The sequence below is a fragment of the Narcine bancroftii genome, chromosome 4 (assembly GCF_036971445.1).
Source record: "Narcine bancroftii isolate sNarBan1 chromosome 4, sNarBan1.hap1, whole genome shotgun sequence".
NCBI lineage: Eukaryota > Metazoa > Chordata > Chondrichthyes > Torpediniformes > Narcinidae > Narcine > Narcine bancroftii.
In genome coordinates, this window is record NC_091472.1 from 177,167,038 (window position 1) to 177,189,621 (window position 22,584).

At 42.4% G+C, this 22,584-nt stretch overlaps 1 protein-coding gene across 7 annotated transcripts in view; it reads left to right on the top strand.

The window, feature by feature from the left end:
* Positions 1-22,584, top strand: part of rfc5 (replication factor C (activator 1) 5) — a 73,419-nt gene that overhangs the window by 23,627 nt on the left and 27,208 nt on the right. For 6 of the 7 annotated variants that reach the window (XM_069933138.1, XM_069933139.1, XM_069933140.1 and 3 more), the window contains one exon: positions 14,625-14,761. The exons of the other annotated variant lie outside the window; for it this stretch is intronic. In XM_069933138.1, coding sequence (XP_069789239.1) covers positions 14,625-14,761 — 137 coding nt within the window. The remainder of the gene's footprint in view (positions 1-14,624; positions 14,762-22,584) is intronic. 7 annotated transcript variants of the gene reach the window in all.

Consider the following 22,584-nt stretch of genomic DNA (forward strand, 5'->3'; position numbering starts at 1 on the left):
TTAAAAAATCTTGTAATTGATAAAAAAACAATAAAGTATTTTGTAATACACCAAATTTCTCTCTAAATCTATTAAATGAAATAAATAAACCTACTTCAAAACAATCCTCCAATAATACAACTCCATTTGACTCCCAATCCTTCAAATAAGGATTATTAATTGAAAATGGAATTATCTGATTTTGATATAATGATGTCTTAACTGGAATTTTACCGTTCAATCCTATTAATTGATTCCATTTAGACCACACCCCCTTCAAATATTTCAAAACTGGCAGTTTATACTGCTATAAAAGCAATGAATTCCACTTATATATAAAATGATGTATAGTTCTTTCCTGTATTTGATCCATCTCCACCTTCGCCCACACTTTAGGTTGATCAAGATCAAACAATCTATTAATAAATTTTAGTTGTGGAGCTTCATAATAATTCTGAAAATGTGGTAATTGAAGAACTCCTGAATCATACCTCCATGTCAACTTTTGCATAGAAACTCGAGTTAATTTGCCTTTCCATAAAAACAAACGAACTACTTTATTTAATTCTTTTTAAAAAATTTCCTGGTATAGGACTCGGAATAGACTGAAATAAATATTAAATACGAGGATATATATTCATTTTAATACAATTTACATGTCCAATCAATGTTTACAGTAACACCATCCATCTATTTAAATCAGATTTAATCTTATTTAATAAAGACACATAAATTAAACTATATAGATTTTGGTATTCTTTATCCACTATTACACCTAAATATTTAATTTTATTTGACCACTTAAATTTAGTAAGTTGTTTACAATCTGAGTAATCTCCATCTGATATTGGTAAAATCTTGTTTTTATTCCAATTTACTTTATAACCCGAAATTACCCCATATCATTTCAACAAATTTTGTAGTGATTCTAAAGAGTTCTTAGGCTGGGACAAATATATCAAAACATCATCTGCAAACAGATGGATTTTATATTCATATCCACCAATTGTGATTCCTTTAATATTCACTTCTTGCCTAATAGCTTGAGGTAAAGGTTCTATAACTAATGCAAATAAGGCTGGTGACAACGGACAGCCCTGTCTCGTTAATCTGAACAAATTAAATACTGGCGAAATCTATCCATTTGTCACCACCTGAGCAGAAAGGTTAGTATATAATGCCTTAACCCAACCTGTAAAGAGTGGTCCAAATTTAAATCTTTCTAACACCTTAAATAAAAAATTCCACTCCATACTGTCAAAAGTCTTTTCTGCATCAAGCGCTAGTATCATTGGTTGGTTGAATTGCTGTCAAGAAGCGTTAATTATACTAATTAATTTAGTGATATTGTCAGCTGAATACCTATTCTTAATAAATCCTGCTTGATCCACATGTACTAATTTCAGTTAAAAAAAATTAGCCAATCTATTTGCTAAAACCTTTGCTACAATTTTATAATCAATATTCAATAAAGATATTAGTCTATATGAAGCTACTTTAAATGGATCTCTATCCCTTTTTGGTATAACATAACAAATCATAAAATTCTTTATAAAATTCCATTGTAAACCCATCTTCTCCAGGCGATTTCCCACTTGGCATAGATTGTAATGCTTCAAGTTCCATATCTGTAAATGGACCATCCAGCACCTTAATATCCTCTTCCACTAGCAAAGGCAAATTCAAATTTTCCAAAAAGGAATCAATCTGTTCCAAATCAGAAGTCCCTTCAGATGTATATAAATCCTGATAGAATATAAGAAATTCATCATTAATATCCTGTGGTTTATGCTATCCATGAACTTGTTCATGCTATCCATGAACTTGTTCAGTTTTCAATTGCCAAGCTAAAACTTTAAGTGCTCTCTCACCCAGCTCATAATACTGCTGTTTCGATAGTTGAATCATTTTTTCATAATTATAAGTTTGCATTGTGTGGTACCGAAATTTCAATTTAGACAACTGTATTTTATTGTCCTCAGTTGCATTTTTCTGAAATGTTTTTTCTAAAGTTGCAATTTCTTTTTTCTAAATCCTGAATCTCTGCCTTATATTGATTCTTCACTCTTGAAGTATAACTAATAATTTGGCCTCGTAAATATACTTTTAAAGTATCCAATAACGTAAACTTACTTTGAACTGACCCCTCGTTCATTTCTTTAAAAAAATCTAATCTGATCTCTAACAAATGTAACAAATTCAGGTTTTTTTAACAATATTTCATTAAATCTCCAACGATAACTAACCTGCCATCTCCGCAATACTACATGATATTAACAATAATGAATGATCTGACAAAATCCTACTCTTATACTCAGCTTGTCCAATTCGACCCTGCAAATGTGATGATACCAAAAAAAAATCTATTCTTGAAAACGAATCATGACATGCAAAATAAAACGAAAAATCTTTTTCGGTTGGATTCATCTGTCTCGATATTTCCACTAAATTTAAATCTCCCATCAACTCAATTATCCTTTTTGCCATTTTAGTTTTCTTCACAACTTTTGGAGATTTATCCAACAATGGATCCAAACAACAATTAAAATCCCCTCCAACCATAAAGTTCTCATTTGAATGATTCAAACACAAAAACGCATCAGTAACAAACTATATATCATCATTTGGTGCATACAAATTCATCAAAGTCCACGCTTATAATTTACAATTAACCTTCACAACCCTACCTGCAATAGCAAAAAAAAATCCTAAAATAAAAGGTACCTTCTTATGTATTAAAATTGCTACTCCTCAAGCCCTAGAATTAAAAGAAGACGCGATCACATGTCCAACCCAGTCCCGTATTAGTTTCAAATGTTCTTTCTCTGTCAAATGTGTCTCTTGTAAAAAATGTGACGTCCACCTTCATCTTTTTGATCAAATCCAACACGTTTCCTTTTCATCGGATGGTTAATCCCTTTAACATTGAACAATTTACTCATTGTTCGCCCCCCCCCCCCTAAATGGCAACCAACACAACAAATCCTTACACAAAATGTAAGCTCCTAAAAAAATGCATTAAATTACCAAAATAAAACTAAAATAAAAACCCCCCACCCTATATATAAAAAAACCCCTCAAACAACAGCAAAAAAAACCCACCTAAGTGGTACTCCCTCTTCTATTATCTGAGTGTGGTCTAAACCACTAGTGGCAGACAACTTCAAAGGATGCAGTCATCCACCCCCCACCCCCCCAGCTGATAGTCTAATATATAAAAAAACTTTTCCATAATCAAAGAGTCAGTCCACAACTCCCATGACACCGGCAGCTTGATCGTCATCTCCAATCTCGATCAATTTCTGCTCCTCCACTTTCTTCCTTCCATTTCCATTCCCATCTCTTTGGAGAACCCTGCGATTTTGATGATTTCTGCAACTCAGAACTATTTGGCAAAGAGTTAGCAAAAGTCAAAGCTTCGCTCTCATTCTCAAAAAACTGAGCTTGAAAATTACTATAAAACCTTTCAACACAGCTGGATATCTAAAAGCAAATCTGTAACCCTTCTTCCATAACACTGCCTTATCCGGGTTAAATTCTTTACGTCTCCTTATAACATCCTGACTTGAATCAGCATAAAAGAAAATTCTGTTACCCTGGGCCACCAAAGGTTCCTGGTTCTGATGAGCTTTCTGCACTGCCAGACGTAATATCATCTCACCATCTTGATACCTTAAACATCGAATAAGAACTGCAAGTGGTGGTTGATCTAGAAAAGGTTTTCGCCGTATTGCCCTGTGCACTCTATCCAATCCTAACCCTTCCAGAAACGCGTCTTTTCCCAACGTCTCAGAAAAAAATTCACTGGATCCATTCCTTCTATATCCTCGGGCAATCCAACTATCTTAACATTGTTACATCGGCTTTGATACTCCAATGAATCATTTTTCTTCAAAATTCTCATTTTTGCACATTCCATCCTATAATACAATGTTCCACATAATCCATCCCATCTGTATATCTTTCCACTTTATCGTTACAGTCACGGAAAGCCCGCTTAATTTCTTTAAATTTGCCCTGCACCACACCCACTGCTTGCAAACATTTAGACATGCCTTTTTTAATTGCAGACACTTCTTCTCTTAATTCTGTCAGTTGAATCTTGTTATCCTTAAATCCCTGCATAACCTGTATCACCATATTGTCCATCTTATGCATAAATTCTTCAGCTTTAAACTTCTGCAGATTTCAATCTCTGAGTCCTACCTTCTATAATTCTTGCAGCTTGTAATATTGCAGTTTCTTCTTCCTCAGGGATTATTTGCAGCTCTTCTTCTTCTTCTGTATCCAGGGCCACTATCTCATCCAGTGCCACCTGACTGCAGGTCTGGACTCCCTCCCAAACCGGGCCGACATTGTCAGCCTGTCGGGAGGGAGCCATTCCTGCAGCCTGGGCCCGATCAGGGGTAATGCGCATGTATGATTCCCCACGCATGCCCAGTTCGGCTAAGGCCCGGAGGCACAGATCTTCTGACTGTGCCCTCGGTCACCGCGCTGCTGGCCACACCGACGTGTTCGCATTCAGAGCTCTCGTCCCCGCAAACTCCCATGTCCTCGGGCGCGCAACCTGGGTCACACTCACGCCCCCCCTTCCCTGAGACTTGGCTCACCGTACTGGCGCCATCTTGTATTGTTAGAAACAGGGAGGACACCGGTGTAACAGAAATCCTCGCCTGAATGGTCCTCTGCATCTTCGGAACTTCCAAAGTCGACGCCCGTGGATCCTTCTGGAAAGTGGACCTCAACTCTTCCGTACTTTCAGTTCTTTTAACTTGTGTGCTCTTTCCAGTCTGAGCCTTCAATCCCTTTATTATTGTTACAGTTAACTCTCTTAAACTTATTCAGAAAAAGTTTTAAATATTTTAACTATCTTTAATTTTCGAGCATTAATTATTCAGCTGGGGAGAGGTGGTTTTACATTGTCCTCTTCCTACTCCATCTTGCCATACCCCCTCGCGTTACTTGCATAATGAAAAAAAAATCAAAAACAGATAAAGTACATTTTTTCAATAAAATCAGAAGAAATTTTCCAAGAAAGTTATTTAAGCCTCAAATGTGATTCATTGAAAATATTTTCTGTGCATTTGCATTTTATTGATAAAGTAATATGATTTTAAAAGCTAAACCTTTTAATACATAACACACTTGATAAATGCATACTGCCACAATAAAATATGTACTCGTAGTTTTGCTACTTTTATGTATTAAGATTGTGATATACAGTTGCTCTTCACTGCCCATACAAAATCACTTTTTCTAATTTTAAAATTAGTTCTAATTTATAATGGACATTTAGAAATGATAGATTTTCAAATAAGTTTAATTTTTTTTCCCACTGCTCTTGCTTGTCTCTCATTTCTCTATTGCTGTTACCCACTCCCACACAAAGAAAATGCCAGATTGAAATTTGAGTTGTTTTTTTGCTTCCACATGAGGGCCCAAATTATCAACCTTTTAGACCCTGCATCTATGTAAGATGATTCTGAAAGGTCATTAGTAATCTAAAACTGGACTTTACCAAAATTAAACGCGAAGTTAGAATAATGGTCATATTAACCCACGTTTCTTCTAACATTACCTATCCCAATCAAATTTTACAAGAAATAGAAAACCGTAATTAATAATAGGTCATTGGAGATTTGGTTACGTGCATGTGTTATGAATCATTATTTCTTGAGATACCTGATTTCTCTAAAGCACAAGATGAAAAGATAACCTTTTAAGAATAATCTTCAGGAGTTTGTGCTGTTAATTTTATTATTTTAAATCACAAATTATGAAACTAAAAAAATCTTAATCCTCAGTATTTGTGTTCCTGTCGCACTGCTAAAGGCCGAGTTGCTGAAATAAATGTTGTCCTCATCAAGCAAGTAAACCAGTAATTGCCATTTATTCAAACCACACGCGTTCTTTTTTTAGGGGAGGTGACAGGCTCACGGGTGTGATGTCATAATTCTGCTGTGAGGCCTGGCCATTTCACTGGCCACACGTTCCTCTAGCCTGGAATTTCTGCGCAGAGAGCTCCTGTACCCTGCCACGCTTGCTGTTCGCTACGGTGATTTTGCCTGTCTTGTGTGGGGTTGACCTGGCCCGCTACACCACCACACACACACACCCCCCCCCTACAGAATCGCAGTCTCTTTGGGTGAGGTTTTGGAGATGTCTTTGAGCGGGCGCCCTCGGCGCCATAGTATAGGGGGGCAGGGAGAGGCTCTGAACAGACCAAGTGAGCTTTCTTGATGCGGTATTCAATTAAGTAAACATGTCGTGCCTGCCTCTAATGTCTAGAGTATATACAAGGGCATTGTGGGGGGGGGGGGGGGGGGGGGGGGGTGGTAACCTGTTTGTCCTGTCTTACAAAGACAAAGTCCACGCCTTTGAGTTCTTATGGGATGTGGCTGGTTGGCATCCCATGGGTGGTGGTAGGCTGTGGACATGGGTAGGTGGTGTGGTTTCTCAGCTACTGTAGGTTATCCAGGACGTTCGGTGGCGGTTCTGTGGATCCGAAATGGACGTCAACAAGGATGGAGAGTGGTGCGCCGTAGACCATATTCGCCGATGAGGCGGGGAGGCCCTCTTTAGGTGCTGTGGCCAGCAGGGCCCATGGGAGTTCATCCATCCAGTTTGGCCCATACAGCTGTGATTTGAGGGCTACTTTTAAATGGCGGTGAAAGCACTCTACCAGCCCATTGGATTGGGGATGGTAGGTGGTTGTGTGGTATAGCTGGCTACTGCAGAATTTGGCCATGGTCGCCCAGAGGGAAGCGGTAAACTGGGCTCCCTGGTCCGAAGTTATGTTGGAAGGGACACCAAAATGGGCGACCCACTGTGAGGCAAAGGTCTTCGTGTTGCATGCCGGCATGGACACTGCCTCTGGCCAGTGTGTAAAGCGGTCGACCACGATGAAACTGTACGTCATCCCCTGGCTGATGGGAAGGGGCCCTACAATGCCTATGTGCACATGATCTAACCTGTCTGCTGCGGGTGGGAAATGTTGCACTGGGCCTTTAGAGTGCCGATGGACTTTGGCTCATTAGCATGGTACACAGGTTTTCGCCCAAAGTAAAACTTGGTGCCGAAGCCTGTGCCATACAAACCTGTCCGAAATGAGGCGTACTGTTGACCAGATAAAAGGATGAGAGAGTCCACACACTTGATTGAATACCCACCGTTTCCAGGTTGTGGGCAGGATTGGCCTGGGGTGGCCTGAAGACATATCGCACAGGAGTTTTGGGCCTCCAGGGTTCAGCACGAATTACTCAATTTGTAGGCTGATGATGGCAGTGCGGTATGCCTGTGTGTCTGCATCTTTGGCCTGGTCCACGGTGAGCTGAGCTTTGTCGATGCCACCAGTCACCTTGGAGATCGTTGATCTGGACAGTGTGTCAGCTACCACGTTGGATGACCGTTGTATATTCGGAGATGTAGGCTTTTGTGCGTTTTGGGCCTGGGAAAGTTCCGAATGGCCGACCTTGTCAGGCAAAGATGTTGCTTCTTGGTGGAGACGCGGTGCCCAAGGAAGTCGATGGTGGACAAACCAAACTGGCACTTGGACTGGTTGATGGTTAGCTCATAAGTCTGCAGCTGGGCAAACAGGCGTTTTAAATGTTCTTTGTGGGTCCTGACACCTGAACTGGCAATGAGGATGTTGTGCAGGTACACGAAAATCCTCTCCAGGTCTCTTGCCACTATGGCATGAGGCGCTGGAACGTTTGGGCCATGTTTTTCAGCCTGAATGGTATTCTCAGGAACTGGTTGGTTATGGTTGTCTTCTGGATGTCGTCCTGGTGCAATGGGATCTGGTGGTAGCCCTTCAACAGATCGACTTTGGAAAAAATCTGGGCACCTTGGGGTTGTGCGGCAAAGTCCTGTATGTGTGGGATGGGGTATCTGTCCAGTACTGTTGCATCATTGAGCCTGAGGTAGTCTCCACAGTGGTGCCAGCCTCCAGAGTTCTTTGGGACCATATGTAGTGGTGCAGCCCACAGGCTGTTGGAACGGCAGATGATCCCCAATTCCTCTATCATGTCAAACTTGGCCTTGGCTTGAAGGAGCTTACGTTGGGGCAGTTGCTGTGCCCACGTGTACACAGGTGGTTGGGTGGTCTTCCTGTGGTTTTGCCTGCCATATGCTGGTTCTGAATCATGTAAGTTGGGGGTCAGTAGAGCGGGGAAGTTTGTGAGCAGTGCAGTATACTTGCTTTATTCGAGAGTGTGGACTCCCAAAGTCCGGAAAGTGCGTTGGCGCAGTGTGAGGGTAAAACCTGGAAGGTGGTGGCATGAACCAGCCGGCATCTGTTGAGGTCGGCCAGGAATTCGTTCACCCGGAGGAAATCTGCTCCTAGGAGAGCCTGGCCTGCTGAGGTGATGGTACAGTCCCACCTGAAAACGGCATCACATAATGTGTCCCATAAGTGGGGATGGTTGAACCATTGGTAGCCTGTAGGGATAAGCATCTGTCATTGTTCTTCCACTCAAAGAACTTGAGCGGAATTAGGCTGATTTCTGTACTGGTGTCTATCAAGAATTCCCGCTGGGCCTTCCAGTCACAAGGTAAAGCAGGCCTTTTCTGGTGCTAACCGCCGAGACCACTAACAGTGGCCGGCTTGCTCGTTTTCCTGCGCTGCCTGAAAAGGTGCAGGGTGGTATGTACCGCCGGGCATTTTGGCCTCACCGACGGTAGTAGTAGCAGTACCCTGCTGTTTTGTCACTGTGTTCACCACGTTGTGGCTAGACTGTTGCAATGGCTGCCATGGGGTCACATGAGGTGGCCGAGGTTTGTGATGTTGCTCCCACCGCGCAAATGTGCTGCACACGGGTGGAGTCGAGTTGTGGAGTGCGGAAGAGCCAGTCTGCTTCTCTTGCCGCGAGTTGCAGTTCGGCAAAGTCCATGTTGGAGATGGCGGCGGCAACGTGGACTGGCAACTTGGAAAGGAACAGGGTCTCAAACAGGAAGCACTTTGTGTGTCCGTCTGCAAGGGCCACTAGTTCCTGCATCAGTTCTGAAGGGTTGCGATCATCTAGGCCCGGTGTATTAAGCTAAGTTTAAATGACTTGAGGAAAAACTGTTTAAGCAACATGTACTTGCCATCCATGGGTGGGTTGTTGACAAACAGGGCAACTTTCGCTGCTGTGGCGGGGTCAAGGGCACTGACCTCATGCCAGAACTTCATGTCCTTGGTGGTTATTTCCTCACCAGGCGAACTATGATTCTGCAAGTTGCAGCCAACTGCATGGCTGGTTTGCCCAGAATGGTGGCAAGTGGACGCTTATGGAGGTCCATTGGTGGCAGCCGCTTGGGCTGTGGATGAGTCTGCAGGATTCATCTTGCTGCATGTTGTGGGTTCTAAAAATGTTAGAACCTGTTTGGGGTCACCACTGTTGCACTGCTTGCTAAAGGCAAAGTTGCTGAAATAAATGCTGTCCATAGCAAGCAAGAAAACCAGTACTTGCCGTTTATTTAAACCACGCGTGTTCCTTTTTAGAGGAGGCAACAGGCTCACGGGAGTGATGTCATAATGCTGCTATGAGGCCTGGCCATTCCCCTGGCTACGTGGTCCTGCAGCCTGGAACTTCTGCGCGGTGGGGGGAAACCCCTTGTGCCCTGTCACGCTGGCTGTTCGCTACAGCGATTCAGTCTGTAGTGTGTGGGGTTGACCCAGCCCGCTACACCCCCTAGATTTGTATTTTTGAGCTACGTTGCGCAAAGTGTTGTTTTAGGTAATTCTGGAGAGTTGATTTTTTAAAAAACCCAAGTAGAATCCTAAGTCATTTGATTCACTAAAGCACTGTTCAGTTTACTGAGAATTTTGCTCCTGAGATCAAAGATTGGAGTGGAGAGAAAATAGATTGAGAATAAACTATTAAAAAGTAGAAAAAGAAGTAGGAAGAGCTTCTACAAATGTAGAATTTATGTTATTCTGAACTCTTTTTGTTTTTTTTAAATTTACATTGTACTAAAATAAAATAAATTTTCCAATGAGTTCAGTGAGTTTAAATTAAGGGTGGGAAACAGAACCATATAACAATTACAGCATGGAAACAGGCCATTTTGGCCCTTCTGGTCCGCACCAAACTAAGTACTCTCCTCTAGTCCCACCTACCTGCACCATGCCCATAACCCATCCATATACCTATCCAATTTTTCCTTAAATGACAACATTGACCCTGCCACCACTATTTCTCCTGGAAGCTCATTCCACTCAGCCACCACTTTCTGAGGAAAGAAGTTCCCCCTCATGTTACTTCTAAACTTTTCCCCCATAACTCTTAAGTCATGACCTCTTGTTTCAATCTCTCCGACTCTCAATGGAAAAAGCCTATCCACATCAACTCTATTTATCCCTCTCATAATCTTAAATACCTCTATTAAACCCCTTCTCAACCTTCTACGCTCCAAAGAATAAAGACCTAATTTACTCATTCTTTCTTTGTAATCTGGATGCTGAAACCCATGTAACATTTTCGTAAATCTCTGCATTCTTTCTACCTTGTTGATAATCCTTCCTATAATTTAGTGATCAGAACTGCACACAGTACTCTAAATTTGGCCTGACTAAACTTCCTAACTCCTGTATTCTATGCATTGATTGATCAAGGGCAGCATACAAAAAGCCTTCTTTACCACCCTATCCACATGAGATTCTACCTTCAGGGAACGATGCACTATTATTCCTAGATCTTTGTGCTCCACTGCATTTCTCAATGCCCTCCCATTTACTATGTATGTCCTGTTTTGATTCTTCCTACCAAAATGAAGCACTTTGCACTTCTCATCATTAAACTCCATCTGCCATCTTTCAGCCCACTCTTCTAAGCAGTCCAAATCCCTTTGCAATCTCTGAAAACCTTCTTCATTATCCACAATTCCACCTATTTTAGTATCATCTGCATATTTATTAATCCAGTTTACCACCCCATCATCCAGATCATTAATGTATATGAAAAACAACGATAGACCCACTACAGATCCCTGAGGATCACTGGCCTCCAACCTTACAAACAGTTATCCACTACGACTCTGGCATCTCCCAGCCATTGTTGAATCCATTTGACTATCTCAAAATTAATACCTAACAACTAAATCTTCCTTACTAACCTTCCATGCAGAACCTTATCAAAGGCCTTACTGAAGTCCAAATAGACAACGTCAACTGCTCTACCCTCATCAACATTTCCTAGTTACCTCTTCAAAAAATTCAACAAGATTGGTCAAGCATGACCTTCCACGCACAAATCTGTGTTGAGTGTTCCTGATCAGATCCTGTCTCTCCAGATACTTATATATACCATCTCTAAGAATGCTCTCCATTATTTTACCTACCACAGACGTCAAACTTACAGGCCGATAATTGCTAGGCTTGCTCCTCGAACCATTTTTAAACAACGGAACTACATGTGCTATTCGCCAATCCTCCGGCACTATACCGATCTGTAATGACATTTGAAAAATCACTGTCTGAGCCACTGCTATTTCCTCACTACCTTCTATCAAGGTCCTGGGGAACATCCTGTTGAGACCTGGAGACTTATCCACCTTCATAAGCTTCAATACTTCCTCTTTCTTAATCACTACAGTCTCCATAATTACCCTCTTTGCTTCCTTTACCCTGAACAATTCAATATCCTTCTCCTTAGTGAATACCGAAGAAAATAAATTGTTCAAGATCTTCCCTATCTCTTTTGGCTCCAATTTATCAAAGAAGCTGAAATTTGCAAACACCAGACTCTGGCCCACACTCTGGACCCTGACTCCAGCCATAAACCCACTCATATCCTTAATCCCCCCCCCCCCCCCAGTGTTTGTAACTCTGACCTCAGTGCCAGCCTACCCTCCCAGTAAAACACAGTTGACCTTAATAGTGCACTGATCCATGTAAGATAATTATATAATGTAATGTACATAGGTGCAAAGATACATGGGTAAGTGAGGGCTCTGTAATAATGACCGAACCAGATGCCAAAGCATAAGGATTTGTAAGCAATCTGATCCCAGTTTTTGTTTTACAGTATTTGAATTCAAGAATGCATTCTATTATATGCCACAAGGTAAAGGCCAGTGATATTGTGGGTTCTATATTAGTATGGGTAGAAAATTGGTTAAGTAACAGAAGACAAGAATTTGGACTTGGGTGAAAAGATCATTTTCAGGTTGACAAACTTCAGGTTACCATAGAGATCTGGGGTTTATATCCTTTAACCTCAGTATTTGTAACCCTGACTTCAGCCCTAGCCCACCCTCCCAGTAGTTTATGCAAGTGACTTGGATAAGGCCCAGAATATTTTAACCAAATGGGTGGAAAAGAAAGATGGTAGATGCAAAGCGATATCACTAAGTGGGCATGAATTTGGCCGATATAATTAAAGGATAATATAGGAAATGTGGTGTTATTGAGTTGTGTAGAAAGAATTTGGTTCAAAAGGAGAGAGACAACAAAATGTTGCACTGAGGGAGATGGATGAACCAGTACATATTATAACTTGGAGCACAGTCATTCAAAACAAGAAGATGCATCTTCATGTACATTTTAATTAGAACATGGTGTTGAAACAATGCAAGGAGTTTGTGATCACTGGGAATAGCAGAGTTCAAGAGTGCTTTGTATGAAGGCTTCATCGCAAGTGAAAATATAAGTATAATCATGCAGGATTTTTAATTTATTTTACATCAGTTGTTCCAAGTTTATTTCAGAAGTTAAAGGAATGGGGCCCATGTCTGATGGCTATGTGGTCAAGTGCAATCGTATCCATTCTGTTAAGGGATTATGCTATGTAGATGTATGTATCAAAATTGGCAAATTATTAAAGATGTCAAGGTAATAGATTATTTGTCAAAAAGTGCAAAACAAGATTGTTACAAATTCTAATGGTCTTGACCTTGTGCTTTGCTTCTAGTTTTTTTAGTTTTGTTAATGCTATCCAGTTGAAGGATGCCCAGAAGGAAAATGAGTTGTTCCTCCAGTTTGCTGGTGGTCTCAGTCTGACAGTTCATGAGACCATGTACAGATGCATTAATCCTAAAGCAAAATGAAATATGACTTGCAATAGTACAGACTGCCCTTTTGTGTTGCTGGGGCAATCCATGATTATTGTAACATATGAAGGTTCATGAATCTAATTACTGTCAGAAATAAACTATTTTTGAACCTAGAGGTGCTGGTTTTCAGGCTTCTGTATCTTCTGCCCAAAGATAGCACTGAGAAGAGGTTATGACCAGGGTGATGGGGGTCCTTCATGATGTTGGCCGCTTTCTTGTGGCAGCGCTTCACGTAAATGTCTGCATAGGATGCGAGGTCAGAGCTTATAATGGACCTGGGTATGTTTGCTGCCTTTTGCATTCCTGGGGACTTGTGTTACCAAACCTGGCTGTGATGTAGCCAGCCAGTATACTTTCCACAGGAAGTCACTTAAATTGGTCAAACTTGACTTCTGTGATGGCAGAAGCTGAAGCAGGAGAACAAGTTAGATCATTCACTCAGCAATTCTGGCTGAAGGTAGTTGCAAATACTTTTGTCTCTGGTGCAATTGAAGATGAGAATGTTCCTTTCATTGCTTAATAGATCTCTACCTGTCAGAACTACAGAGTTTTGATTGCAGGTTGTTTAGTTTACTCTCGCATTTTATTTCTGGTGTTTAATGCACCTCTAACCTGCATGTATTTTAGACAAGCTCATTGGTGCTCTGACAGTGTACAAGAGTGACCAAGTTTCCAAAAGCCCGTGACTTTCAATACTTCATCTTGCTCCTACGATGCTCAGTCTTCAGCTCCCTATACCATTTTAAGAGTCCAACAAAACTTTGGGGAACAAAATTTCATCCTCTGACTAGCCTCCCAGACCTCAGCATTGAGCTCAATAACTTCAGATAATCAGCAAATATAAGCCAATGCATTTCTTATTTCTCACATTCATTTTATTCTAGTGATTTCAGACAGTTTTTGTATCTCCATTTTACACCTCCTCCACACCACCTTTTCACGTGTATCAACGCAAACCTCTCTTTCCTGTTCTTGTTATTTAATTTCTCTGGCTTTCCTTCCCTTCAAAAGCTTCCTTGCTTGTGTCACTGCCCCTCCCTGTATATTTTTTCCATCTCAACTTTTCAGATGTAAGGTCATCAATTTGAAACGTTGGTTCACTTGCTCTCTTCTCAGATTTGATCTGATCAGTAGTTCTATTAAAAAAATAACTACAAACAGAAGAAGGGATTATTACACAGCTTAGTCTGTGGCTGATCTGATCTCTGCCTCAACTATGCTGTTCTGTCTTTCACCTTAATCCAACCTCCAGCATCCATAGCACTTTTATTTTAGATTTTACAAGACATTTCCAAACCTTATAGACTTGTGCTACTTACAAGATTTCTTCAATACTGTCTTTATAAATTAAAAGCTATAATTCAATATTAATGAATATTGACACGTAGTTTTCCCCATATGAGATTCAAGTCCAATCATCCACCTTCCAAGAAAATCTACAAATTATTTATTTTAAAGGATCAATTATTTGCATATAGTGGCTAGTTTATTTTCCAAAAGTTCCTGATACATTTTATAGGTACCTATGTTTTACATGTGAATCTGTATTTAACAATGAAAATTCAGAGGACACAATCAAAACTAAATTCTTTGGACATGTTTCATTATAGTTCAACGATTTATCAACGAAGATCGGCTTCCTCACCTCTTATTCTATGGACCGCCAGGAACTGGGAAAACATCCACTATTTTGGCCTGTGCCAAACGGCTTTATAAGGACAAAGAGTTAAATTCAATGGTTTTAGAGGTAACAATTAAACTTTTTGGAATCCTAAAATACTCTAATGAGGTCTTGTACTTTAATTGCATGCAGTTGTACGTTCCCTTTTAGAAGCATATATTGCAAGGACACATTTAACTTAAAGACCGAGAGTGATGTGGAACTTCTGTTTTTCAAGACAGCAGATGGAAACATTCAAGAATATGTAGATTCTCTGTAGGTCAGTGCTAGAACCACTCTTTATCGCATTAGTAAGAACATGGGTGACATGGGTTCAGAGGAAGATAGACAACAGAGAATCATGGTGGACAACTGCCTGTCAGGTTGGAAGGTTGTGACAAGTGGGGTGCCTCAGGGATCGGTGCTGGGTCCCTTGTTGTTTATCATTTATATTAATGATTTAGAGGAGGGTGTGGTTAACTGGGTAAGCAAATAAGCAGATGATACGAAAATAGGGGGAGTGGTGGATAGTGAGGTAGATTTTCTTGGATTACAGAAGAATTTGGTTTGTTTGGAAGAGTGGGCTGAAAGATGGCAGATGGAATTCAATGTAGACAAGTGTGAGGTGCTGCATTTTGTTAAAAATAACCAGAATAGGGCATATGCAGTTAAGGAGAGGGCATTGAGGCACACAGAGGAGCAGAGGGACCTGGGGGTTATGGTACAGAGTTCACTGAAGGTGGATTCTCATGTAGACAGGGTGGTGAAAGGTAAAACATCATGAGATGGGAATGTGTAAGGAGTTACCCTGTACAGGGCTGTAACAAGATGTGAATGCATCCTTGTACTTACAAGATAAGAGAGACATTGATGGATTGAGAGGCAGGAAGCTAGCAGGGAAAGGATAGCAACAGTTTTAGTCATTGGACAAGTAATGATATGATGATGTTCTAAGCATGTATCCAAGGGTATAAAAAATCACCATTTTGCTGATAACGGCAGAATGCATTCTCCGACTAACATTGTTAGTCGCAAGTGTTACAATCCGGTAATAAAGAACAAAGAACCCTGATTTCGACTCAGTCTGGTGTTTGTCTCACTCATTCATGAACAAAGCAGACCTAACAGTGGTTAAGAAGGCATATGGTATGCTGGCCTTCATAAATCATACTATAGACCACACATGTCAAACTCAGGCCCGCGGGCCAAATTTGGCCCGTGATATAATTATATTTGGCCCGCAAGATCATATCAAATATGTATTGCAGCTGGCCGCCGCGCCAGTATAGCATGCACAGCTAATACTACAAATCCCAGAATGCTTTGCAAATGCGTTGGCGCCGGCCCGTCAGCCCGCTAATCGCCCCCACCTCCTCTCTTTACTTTCATTAGCATCTGTGACCTGTCGCCCAACTTACATGTAATAAACCCTTTACGAAAAATGGCCAAACGAAAGACAGAAAACAGGACCTTTCAAGACAGGTGGGAGGCAGACTCTATGTTCATCATTTTAAAAGACAAACCAATTTGTCATTGAAGCAAGTTGTTATTTTTTTGACTTGTTGGCTTGTGAAAAAAAATACATTTAAAAGGAGCTTCAAGGCCCTAGAGAAATATTATTTATTGAATATTTTATTTCTCATTTGTTATTTCTCTTCTGGAAAGAGTTTAACCAAAACTATTATTAAACATTTATTTTAATAATAAAAAGTTTAACATTGCATATGTTGAAAGAAGAGAAAACATGCAGATGTTGTTGAAAATTTTCAATAAATATTTACTTTGGCCCAGGACTTAGTCGAAGTTTTTAATTTTGGCCCTCTGTGAATTTGAGTTTGACACCCCTGCTATAGAGTATAGGAGCTGGGAAGTCATGCTGCGGCTGTTTAAGGCATTGGTGAGGCCTGGTTTGGAGTACTGTGCTCAGTTCTGGTCTCCAAATTATAGAAGGGATATAGATAAGGTGGAGAGGGTGCAGAGAAGGTTTACAAGGATGTTGCCTGGTTTACAGTATCTGGATAATAGGGAGAGATTAAGGAGACTGGGACTTTATTCATTGGAACACAGACGACTGAGAGGGGACTTGATAGAGGTATTTAAAATTATGAAAAGAATAGATAGACTAGACTTAAACAGACTCTTTCCCCTGAGGGCAGTGGAGGTTGGAAAAAGAGGGTATGAGTTAAGGGTAAGTGGGCAAAACTTTAGGAGAAATATTAGCTTTCACTCAGAGAGTGGTGGCAGAATGGAATGATCTTCCAAATGAGATAGTTGTGGCAGGGTCCCTTATGTCATTTAAGAGAGGAACTACTGACATGGTCTTTGCCCTCAGACAGCTCCAAGAAAAGTGCAGAGAACAAAACAAAGGACTCTACATCACCTTTGTTGACCTCACCAAAGCCTTCGACACCGTGAGCAGGAAAGGGCTTTGGCAAATACTAGAGCGCATCGGATGCCCCCCAAAGTTCTTCAACATGGTTATACAACTGCACGAAAACCAACAAGGTCGGGTCAGATACAGCAATGAGCTCTCTGCACCCTTCTCCATTAACAATGGCGTGAAGCAAGGCTGCGTTCTCGCACCAACCCTCTTTTCAATCTTCTTCAGCATGATGCTGAACCAAGCCATGAAAGACCTCAACAATGAAGACGCTGTTTACATCCGGTACCGCACGGATGGCAGTCTCTTCAATCTGAGGCGCCTGCAAGCTCACACCAAGACACAAGAGAAACTTGTCCGTGAACTACTCTTTGCAGACGATGCCGCTTTGGTTGCCCATTCAGAGCCAGCTCTTCAGCGCTTGACGTCCTGTTTTGCGCAAACTGCCAAAATGTTTGGCCTGGAAGTCAGCCTGAAGAAAACTGAGGTCCTCTATCATGACTACCAGTCCCCCCACATCTCCATCGGGCACACAAAACTCAAAACGGTCAACCAGTTTACCTATCTCGGCTGCACCATTTCATCAGATGCAAGGATCGACAACGAGATAGACAACAGACTCGCCAAGGCAAATAGCGCCTTTGGAAGACTACACAAAAGAGTCTGGAAAAACAACCAACTGAAAAACCTCAAAGATAAGCGCATACAGAGCCGTTGTCATACCCACACTCCTGTTCGGCTCCAAATCATGGGTCCTCTACCGGCATCACCTACGGCTCCTAGAACGCTTCCACCAGCGTTGTCTACGCTCCATCCTCAACATTCATTGGAGCGACTTCATCCCTAACATCGAAGTACTCGAGATGGCAGAGGCCGACAGCATCAAGTCCACGCTGCTGAAGATCCAGCTGCGCTGGGTGGGTCACGTCTCCAGAATGGAGGACCATCGCCTTCCAAAGATCGTGTTATATGGCGAGCTCTCCACTGGCCACCGTGACAGAGGTGCACCAAAGAAGAGGTACAAGGACTGCCTAAAGAAATCTCTTGGTGCCTGCCACATTGACCACCGCCAGTGGGCTGATATCGCCTCAAACCGTACATCTTGGCGCCTCACAGTTCGGCGGGCAGCAACCTCCTTTGAAGAAGACCGCAGAGCCCACCTCACTGACAAAAGACAAAGGAGGAAAAACCCAACACCCAACCCCAACCAACCAATTTTCCCCTGCAACCGTGTCTGCCTGTCCCGCATCGGACTTGTCAGCCACAAACGAGCCTGCAGCTGACGTGGACATTTACCCCCTCCATAAACCTTCGTCCGCGAAGACAAGCCAAAAGAAAAGAAAAAGATGAGTACATGGAGGTGGAGGTGAAGGGGTTGGAGAGTTATGGGCGGAGAGCGGGAGGGTTGAGCTAGTGGAGTTGTTCTAGTGAACCGGTGCAGACTCGAAGGACCGACGTGCCCTGTTTCTGCGCCTTAAATGGTTATATGGTTATAAATGAGAGCAGCCATTGGCCTTCTTGTATCCTCTCACCATTCACCACGGTTGCAGCTTATCCTCAACCCCATAGTAATTTTCCTGCCATATCTCTTGATGTACTGATGTGAGTTTTGATCCCAATTAGTTACTGAGCCTCAACTGCACTCAGAATTCTTATTATTCAGTGCAGAAATCTTTCCGTGTGAGAGACTGATCCCAATTTGAATTCTCAGCTAAGGGAAATATTCTCACTGTGTTCATCACATTACGCTCTCGTGAAATTTTGTGTTTCAATAAGGACTCTACTCAACCACCTACATTCAATATTAAAAAAATATAGAGACTGATCCTATTTAATGTTTTCTCTTACAAAGACACATTCTATACCAGGAACAAGTGAAACCAATTTTCACTGCCACCTGTTAAAGTACATACTGTACCTTTTTGGTAAGGACACTAACATTTTTCACAATACTCCAGTATTTTCCAGGAACTAAGACATTTTTACTTGTATACTCAAAGGGTAGTTGAAATAATGGGGAAAAATGGGCATAATGCTCAACTCAGAACCACTCTAGAATTAATAGACTGAATAGCCAATGGCTTTGGTATAATATTTCTATTCTGTTGACATTCCATTTTGGAGAGAGGGTGTGAGGCTTGGGAATAGCTTGTTTAATTTCCATTTTAATCAAGTAGCTATAAACTCTCTAGCAGTAAGAAACATTAACAGTTCTTGATTAAAATGAAAATCGTAAACACTCCCATGTATTTTTAACCAATTTTTGTGGCAAGCCAAATCTCTTGCGCTGTTTTCTGCTGAACTTGACAATCTTGGCAATGTCAAGAATTTGGAGGAGTTCTTAATGATCCGAAAGCTTTCATGTATGTACCAAAACTTGCAAATGAAAAAAAGCATATTGGAAGGGATGGTTATGTTTTTCTTAAATATAATCAATATCTTTAAGTGGGTTGAATATATAGAAAACTGTAAAGGTACTTCTCATGCAGAATGTTTTTCCAAAGAGTTGAAATCTAGGTATGAAAATAAACATTTTAATAATAAAGCAAGCCCTGGGGTAAATTAATCCATGGTAAACAATTAATCTCATACTTACCCTAGTGCGTGAAATGTTATTGTTCTGTTAACAGGTGGTTATTTTAAGCAAATCGAGGTGTAAAAAAAAATCAAAACTTATTTTCCATGTAAAATAGCCATTCTTGTCTTTCATTCAAATGTGTTTTTTTTTGTGATGAACAAAATACATATCAAATGAGCTATGTCACATGATATTCTGGCAAACTTGGCAATGAGAATAATCAAGAAACACATTAATGCAAGCAACTTCAACTGTTTAAGCCTTGAATGTGAATGGAAATGTATAATATTTACTTCAGATCAGTAGAAATTCATACCATTACTTATTAATAAATACACCAAATTATATGTTCATTTGTGAAAAATCATAGTTGAAATAGTACATTTATTTCAGAAAAAAAACAAGATACTGCAAGTCTGAAATAAAACTGAAAATATAAAGATAATGAACAGGTCAAGCAACATATAAAGAAAGAGTTAATGTTTCAGATTGATGACCTTCTCTGCTACCATCTCAATAACTTGAAACGTTAAGTCTTTTTCTCTCCACAAATGCTGCCTAACCTGCTCAATATCTTTACTTTTTTCTCTTCATTATATTCTCACATAATGCCTTCAATATATCCCCATGTCACTAAACTTGTTCCGCGTGGAAGTCGCAAGTAATTTGGTGTATGTTCTGAGAAAATGGAGGCATGTAATGTTACAATCAGTGGACCTTGCTTGTGGTTTAAGAATTTCAATTTCCATCTTTAAACTTTTCTTCCCCGTTGGAAATAATGGTGAATTAGTTGAAACACCTGTAATATATGAATGGGAATTTCGAGAATATCTGTGAATAATGGAATACAGGTATACCCTGCTTTACAAAAATTCATTTTTACAAATAAACCTGTGTTCACTATCTGAAATAAATTTGAATGGGTTTTGGCCTTTACGAAATTAGCCTTCAATAGTACAGTACATTTCTTTTCCGAAATGCTTGGGACCAGACGTTTTTTGGTTAACCCAATTTTTCGGATAACTGAGAAATGGCTTTAAGCAGCCCAGTAGCATCAACGGAATACTTGTATCAGCCATTGCCGATCCCCAACACCTCCCCATTGCCATCGCCAATCCCTGACACATCCCCACTGTCGTTGCCAATCCATGACACCTCCTGACTGCTGTCCACACTCCTGCCACTGTCGCCGATCCCCAACACCTCCCCATTGCCATCGCCAATCCCTGACACATCCCCACTGTCGTTGCCAATCCATGACACCTCCTGACTGCTGTCCACAGTCCTGCCACCGTCGCCGATCCCCAACACCTCCCCATTGCCATCGCCAATCCCTGACACATCCCCACTGTCGTTGCCAATCCATGACACCTCCTGACTGCTGTCCACACTCCTGCCACCGTCGCCGATCCCCAACACCTCCCCATTGCCATCGCCAATCCCTGACACATCCCCACTGTCGTTGCCAATCCACGACACCTCCTGACTGCTGTCCACACTCCTGCCACCGTCGCCGATCCCCAACACCTCCCCATTGCCATCGCCAATCCCTGACACATCCCCACTGTCGTTGCCAATCCATGACACCTCCTGACTGCTGTCCACACTCCTGCCACCGTCGCCGATCCCCAACACCTCCCCATTGCCATCGCCAATCCCTGACACATCCCCACTGTCGTTGCCAATCCATGACACCTCCTGACTGCTGTCCACACTCCTGCCACCGTCGCCGATCCCCAACACCTCCCCATTGCCATCGCCAATCCCTGACACATCCCCACTGTCGTTGCCAATCCATGACACCTCCTGACTGCTGTCCACACTCCTGCCACCGTCGCCGATCCCCAACACCTCCCCATTGCCATCGCCAATCCCTGACACATCCCCACTGTCGTTGCCAATCCATGACACCTCCTGACTGCTGTCCACACTCCTGCCACCGTCGCCGATCCCCAACACCTCCCCATTGCCATCGCCGATCCCTGACACATCCCCACTGTCGTTGCCAATCCATGACACCTCCTGACTGCTGTCCACACTCCTGCCACCGTCGCCGATCCCCAACACCTCCCCATTGCCACCGCCGATCCCTGACACATCCCCACTGTCGTTGCCAATCCATGACACCTCCTGACTGCTGTCCACACTCCTGCCACCGTCGCCGATCCCCAACACCTCCCCATTGCCATCGCCAATCCCTGACACATCCCCACTGTCGTTGCCAATCCATGACACCTCCTGACTGCTGTCCACACTCCTGCCACCGTCGCCGATCCCCAACACCTCCCCATTGCCATCGCCAATCCCTGACACATCCCCACTGTCGTTGCCAATCCATGACACCTCCTGACTGCTGTCCACACTCCTGCCACCGTCGCCGATCCCCAACACCTCCCCATTGCCATCGCCAATCCCTGACACATCCCCACTGTCGTTGCCAATCCATGACACCTCCTGACTGCTGTCCACACTCCTGCCACCGTCGCCGATCCCCAACACCTCCCCATTGCCATCGCCAATCCCTGACACATCCCCACTGTCGTTGCCAATCCATGACACCTCCTGACTGCTGTCCACACTCCTGCCACCGTCGCCGATCCCCAACACCTCCCCATTGCCATCGCCAATCCCTGACACATCCCCACTGTCGTTGCCAATCCATGACACCTCCTGACTGCTGTCCACACTCCTGCCACCGTCGCCGATCCCCAACACCTCCCCATTGCCATCGCCAATCCCTGACACATCCCCACTGTCGTTGCCAATCCATGACACCTCCTGACTGCTGTCCACACTCCTGCCACCGTCGCCGATCCCCAACACCTCCCCATTGCCATCGCCAATCCCTGACACATCCCCACTGTCGTTGCCAATCCATGACACCTCCTGACTGCTGTCCACACTCCTGCCACCGTCGCCGATCCCCAACACCTCCCCATTGCCATCGCCAAT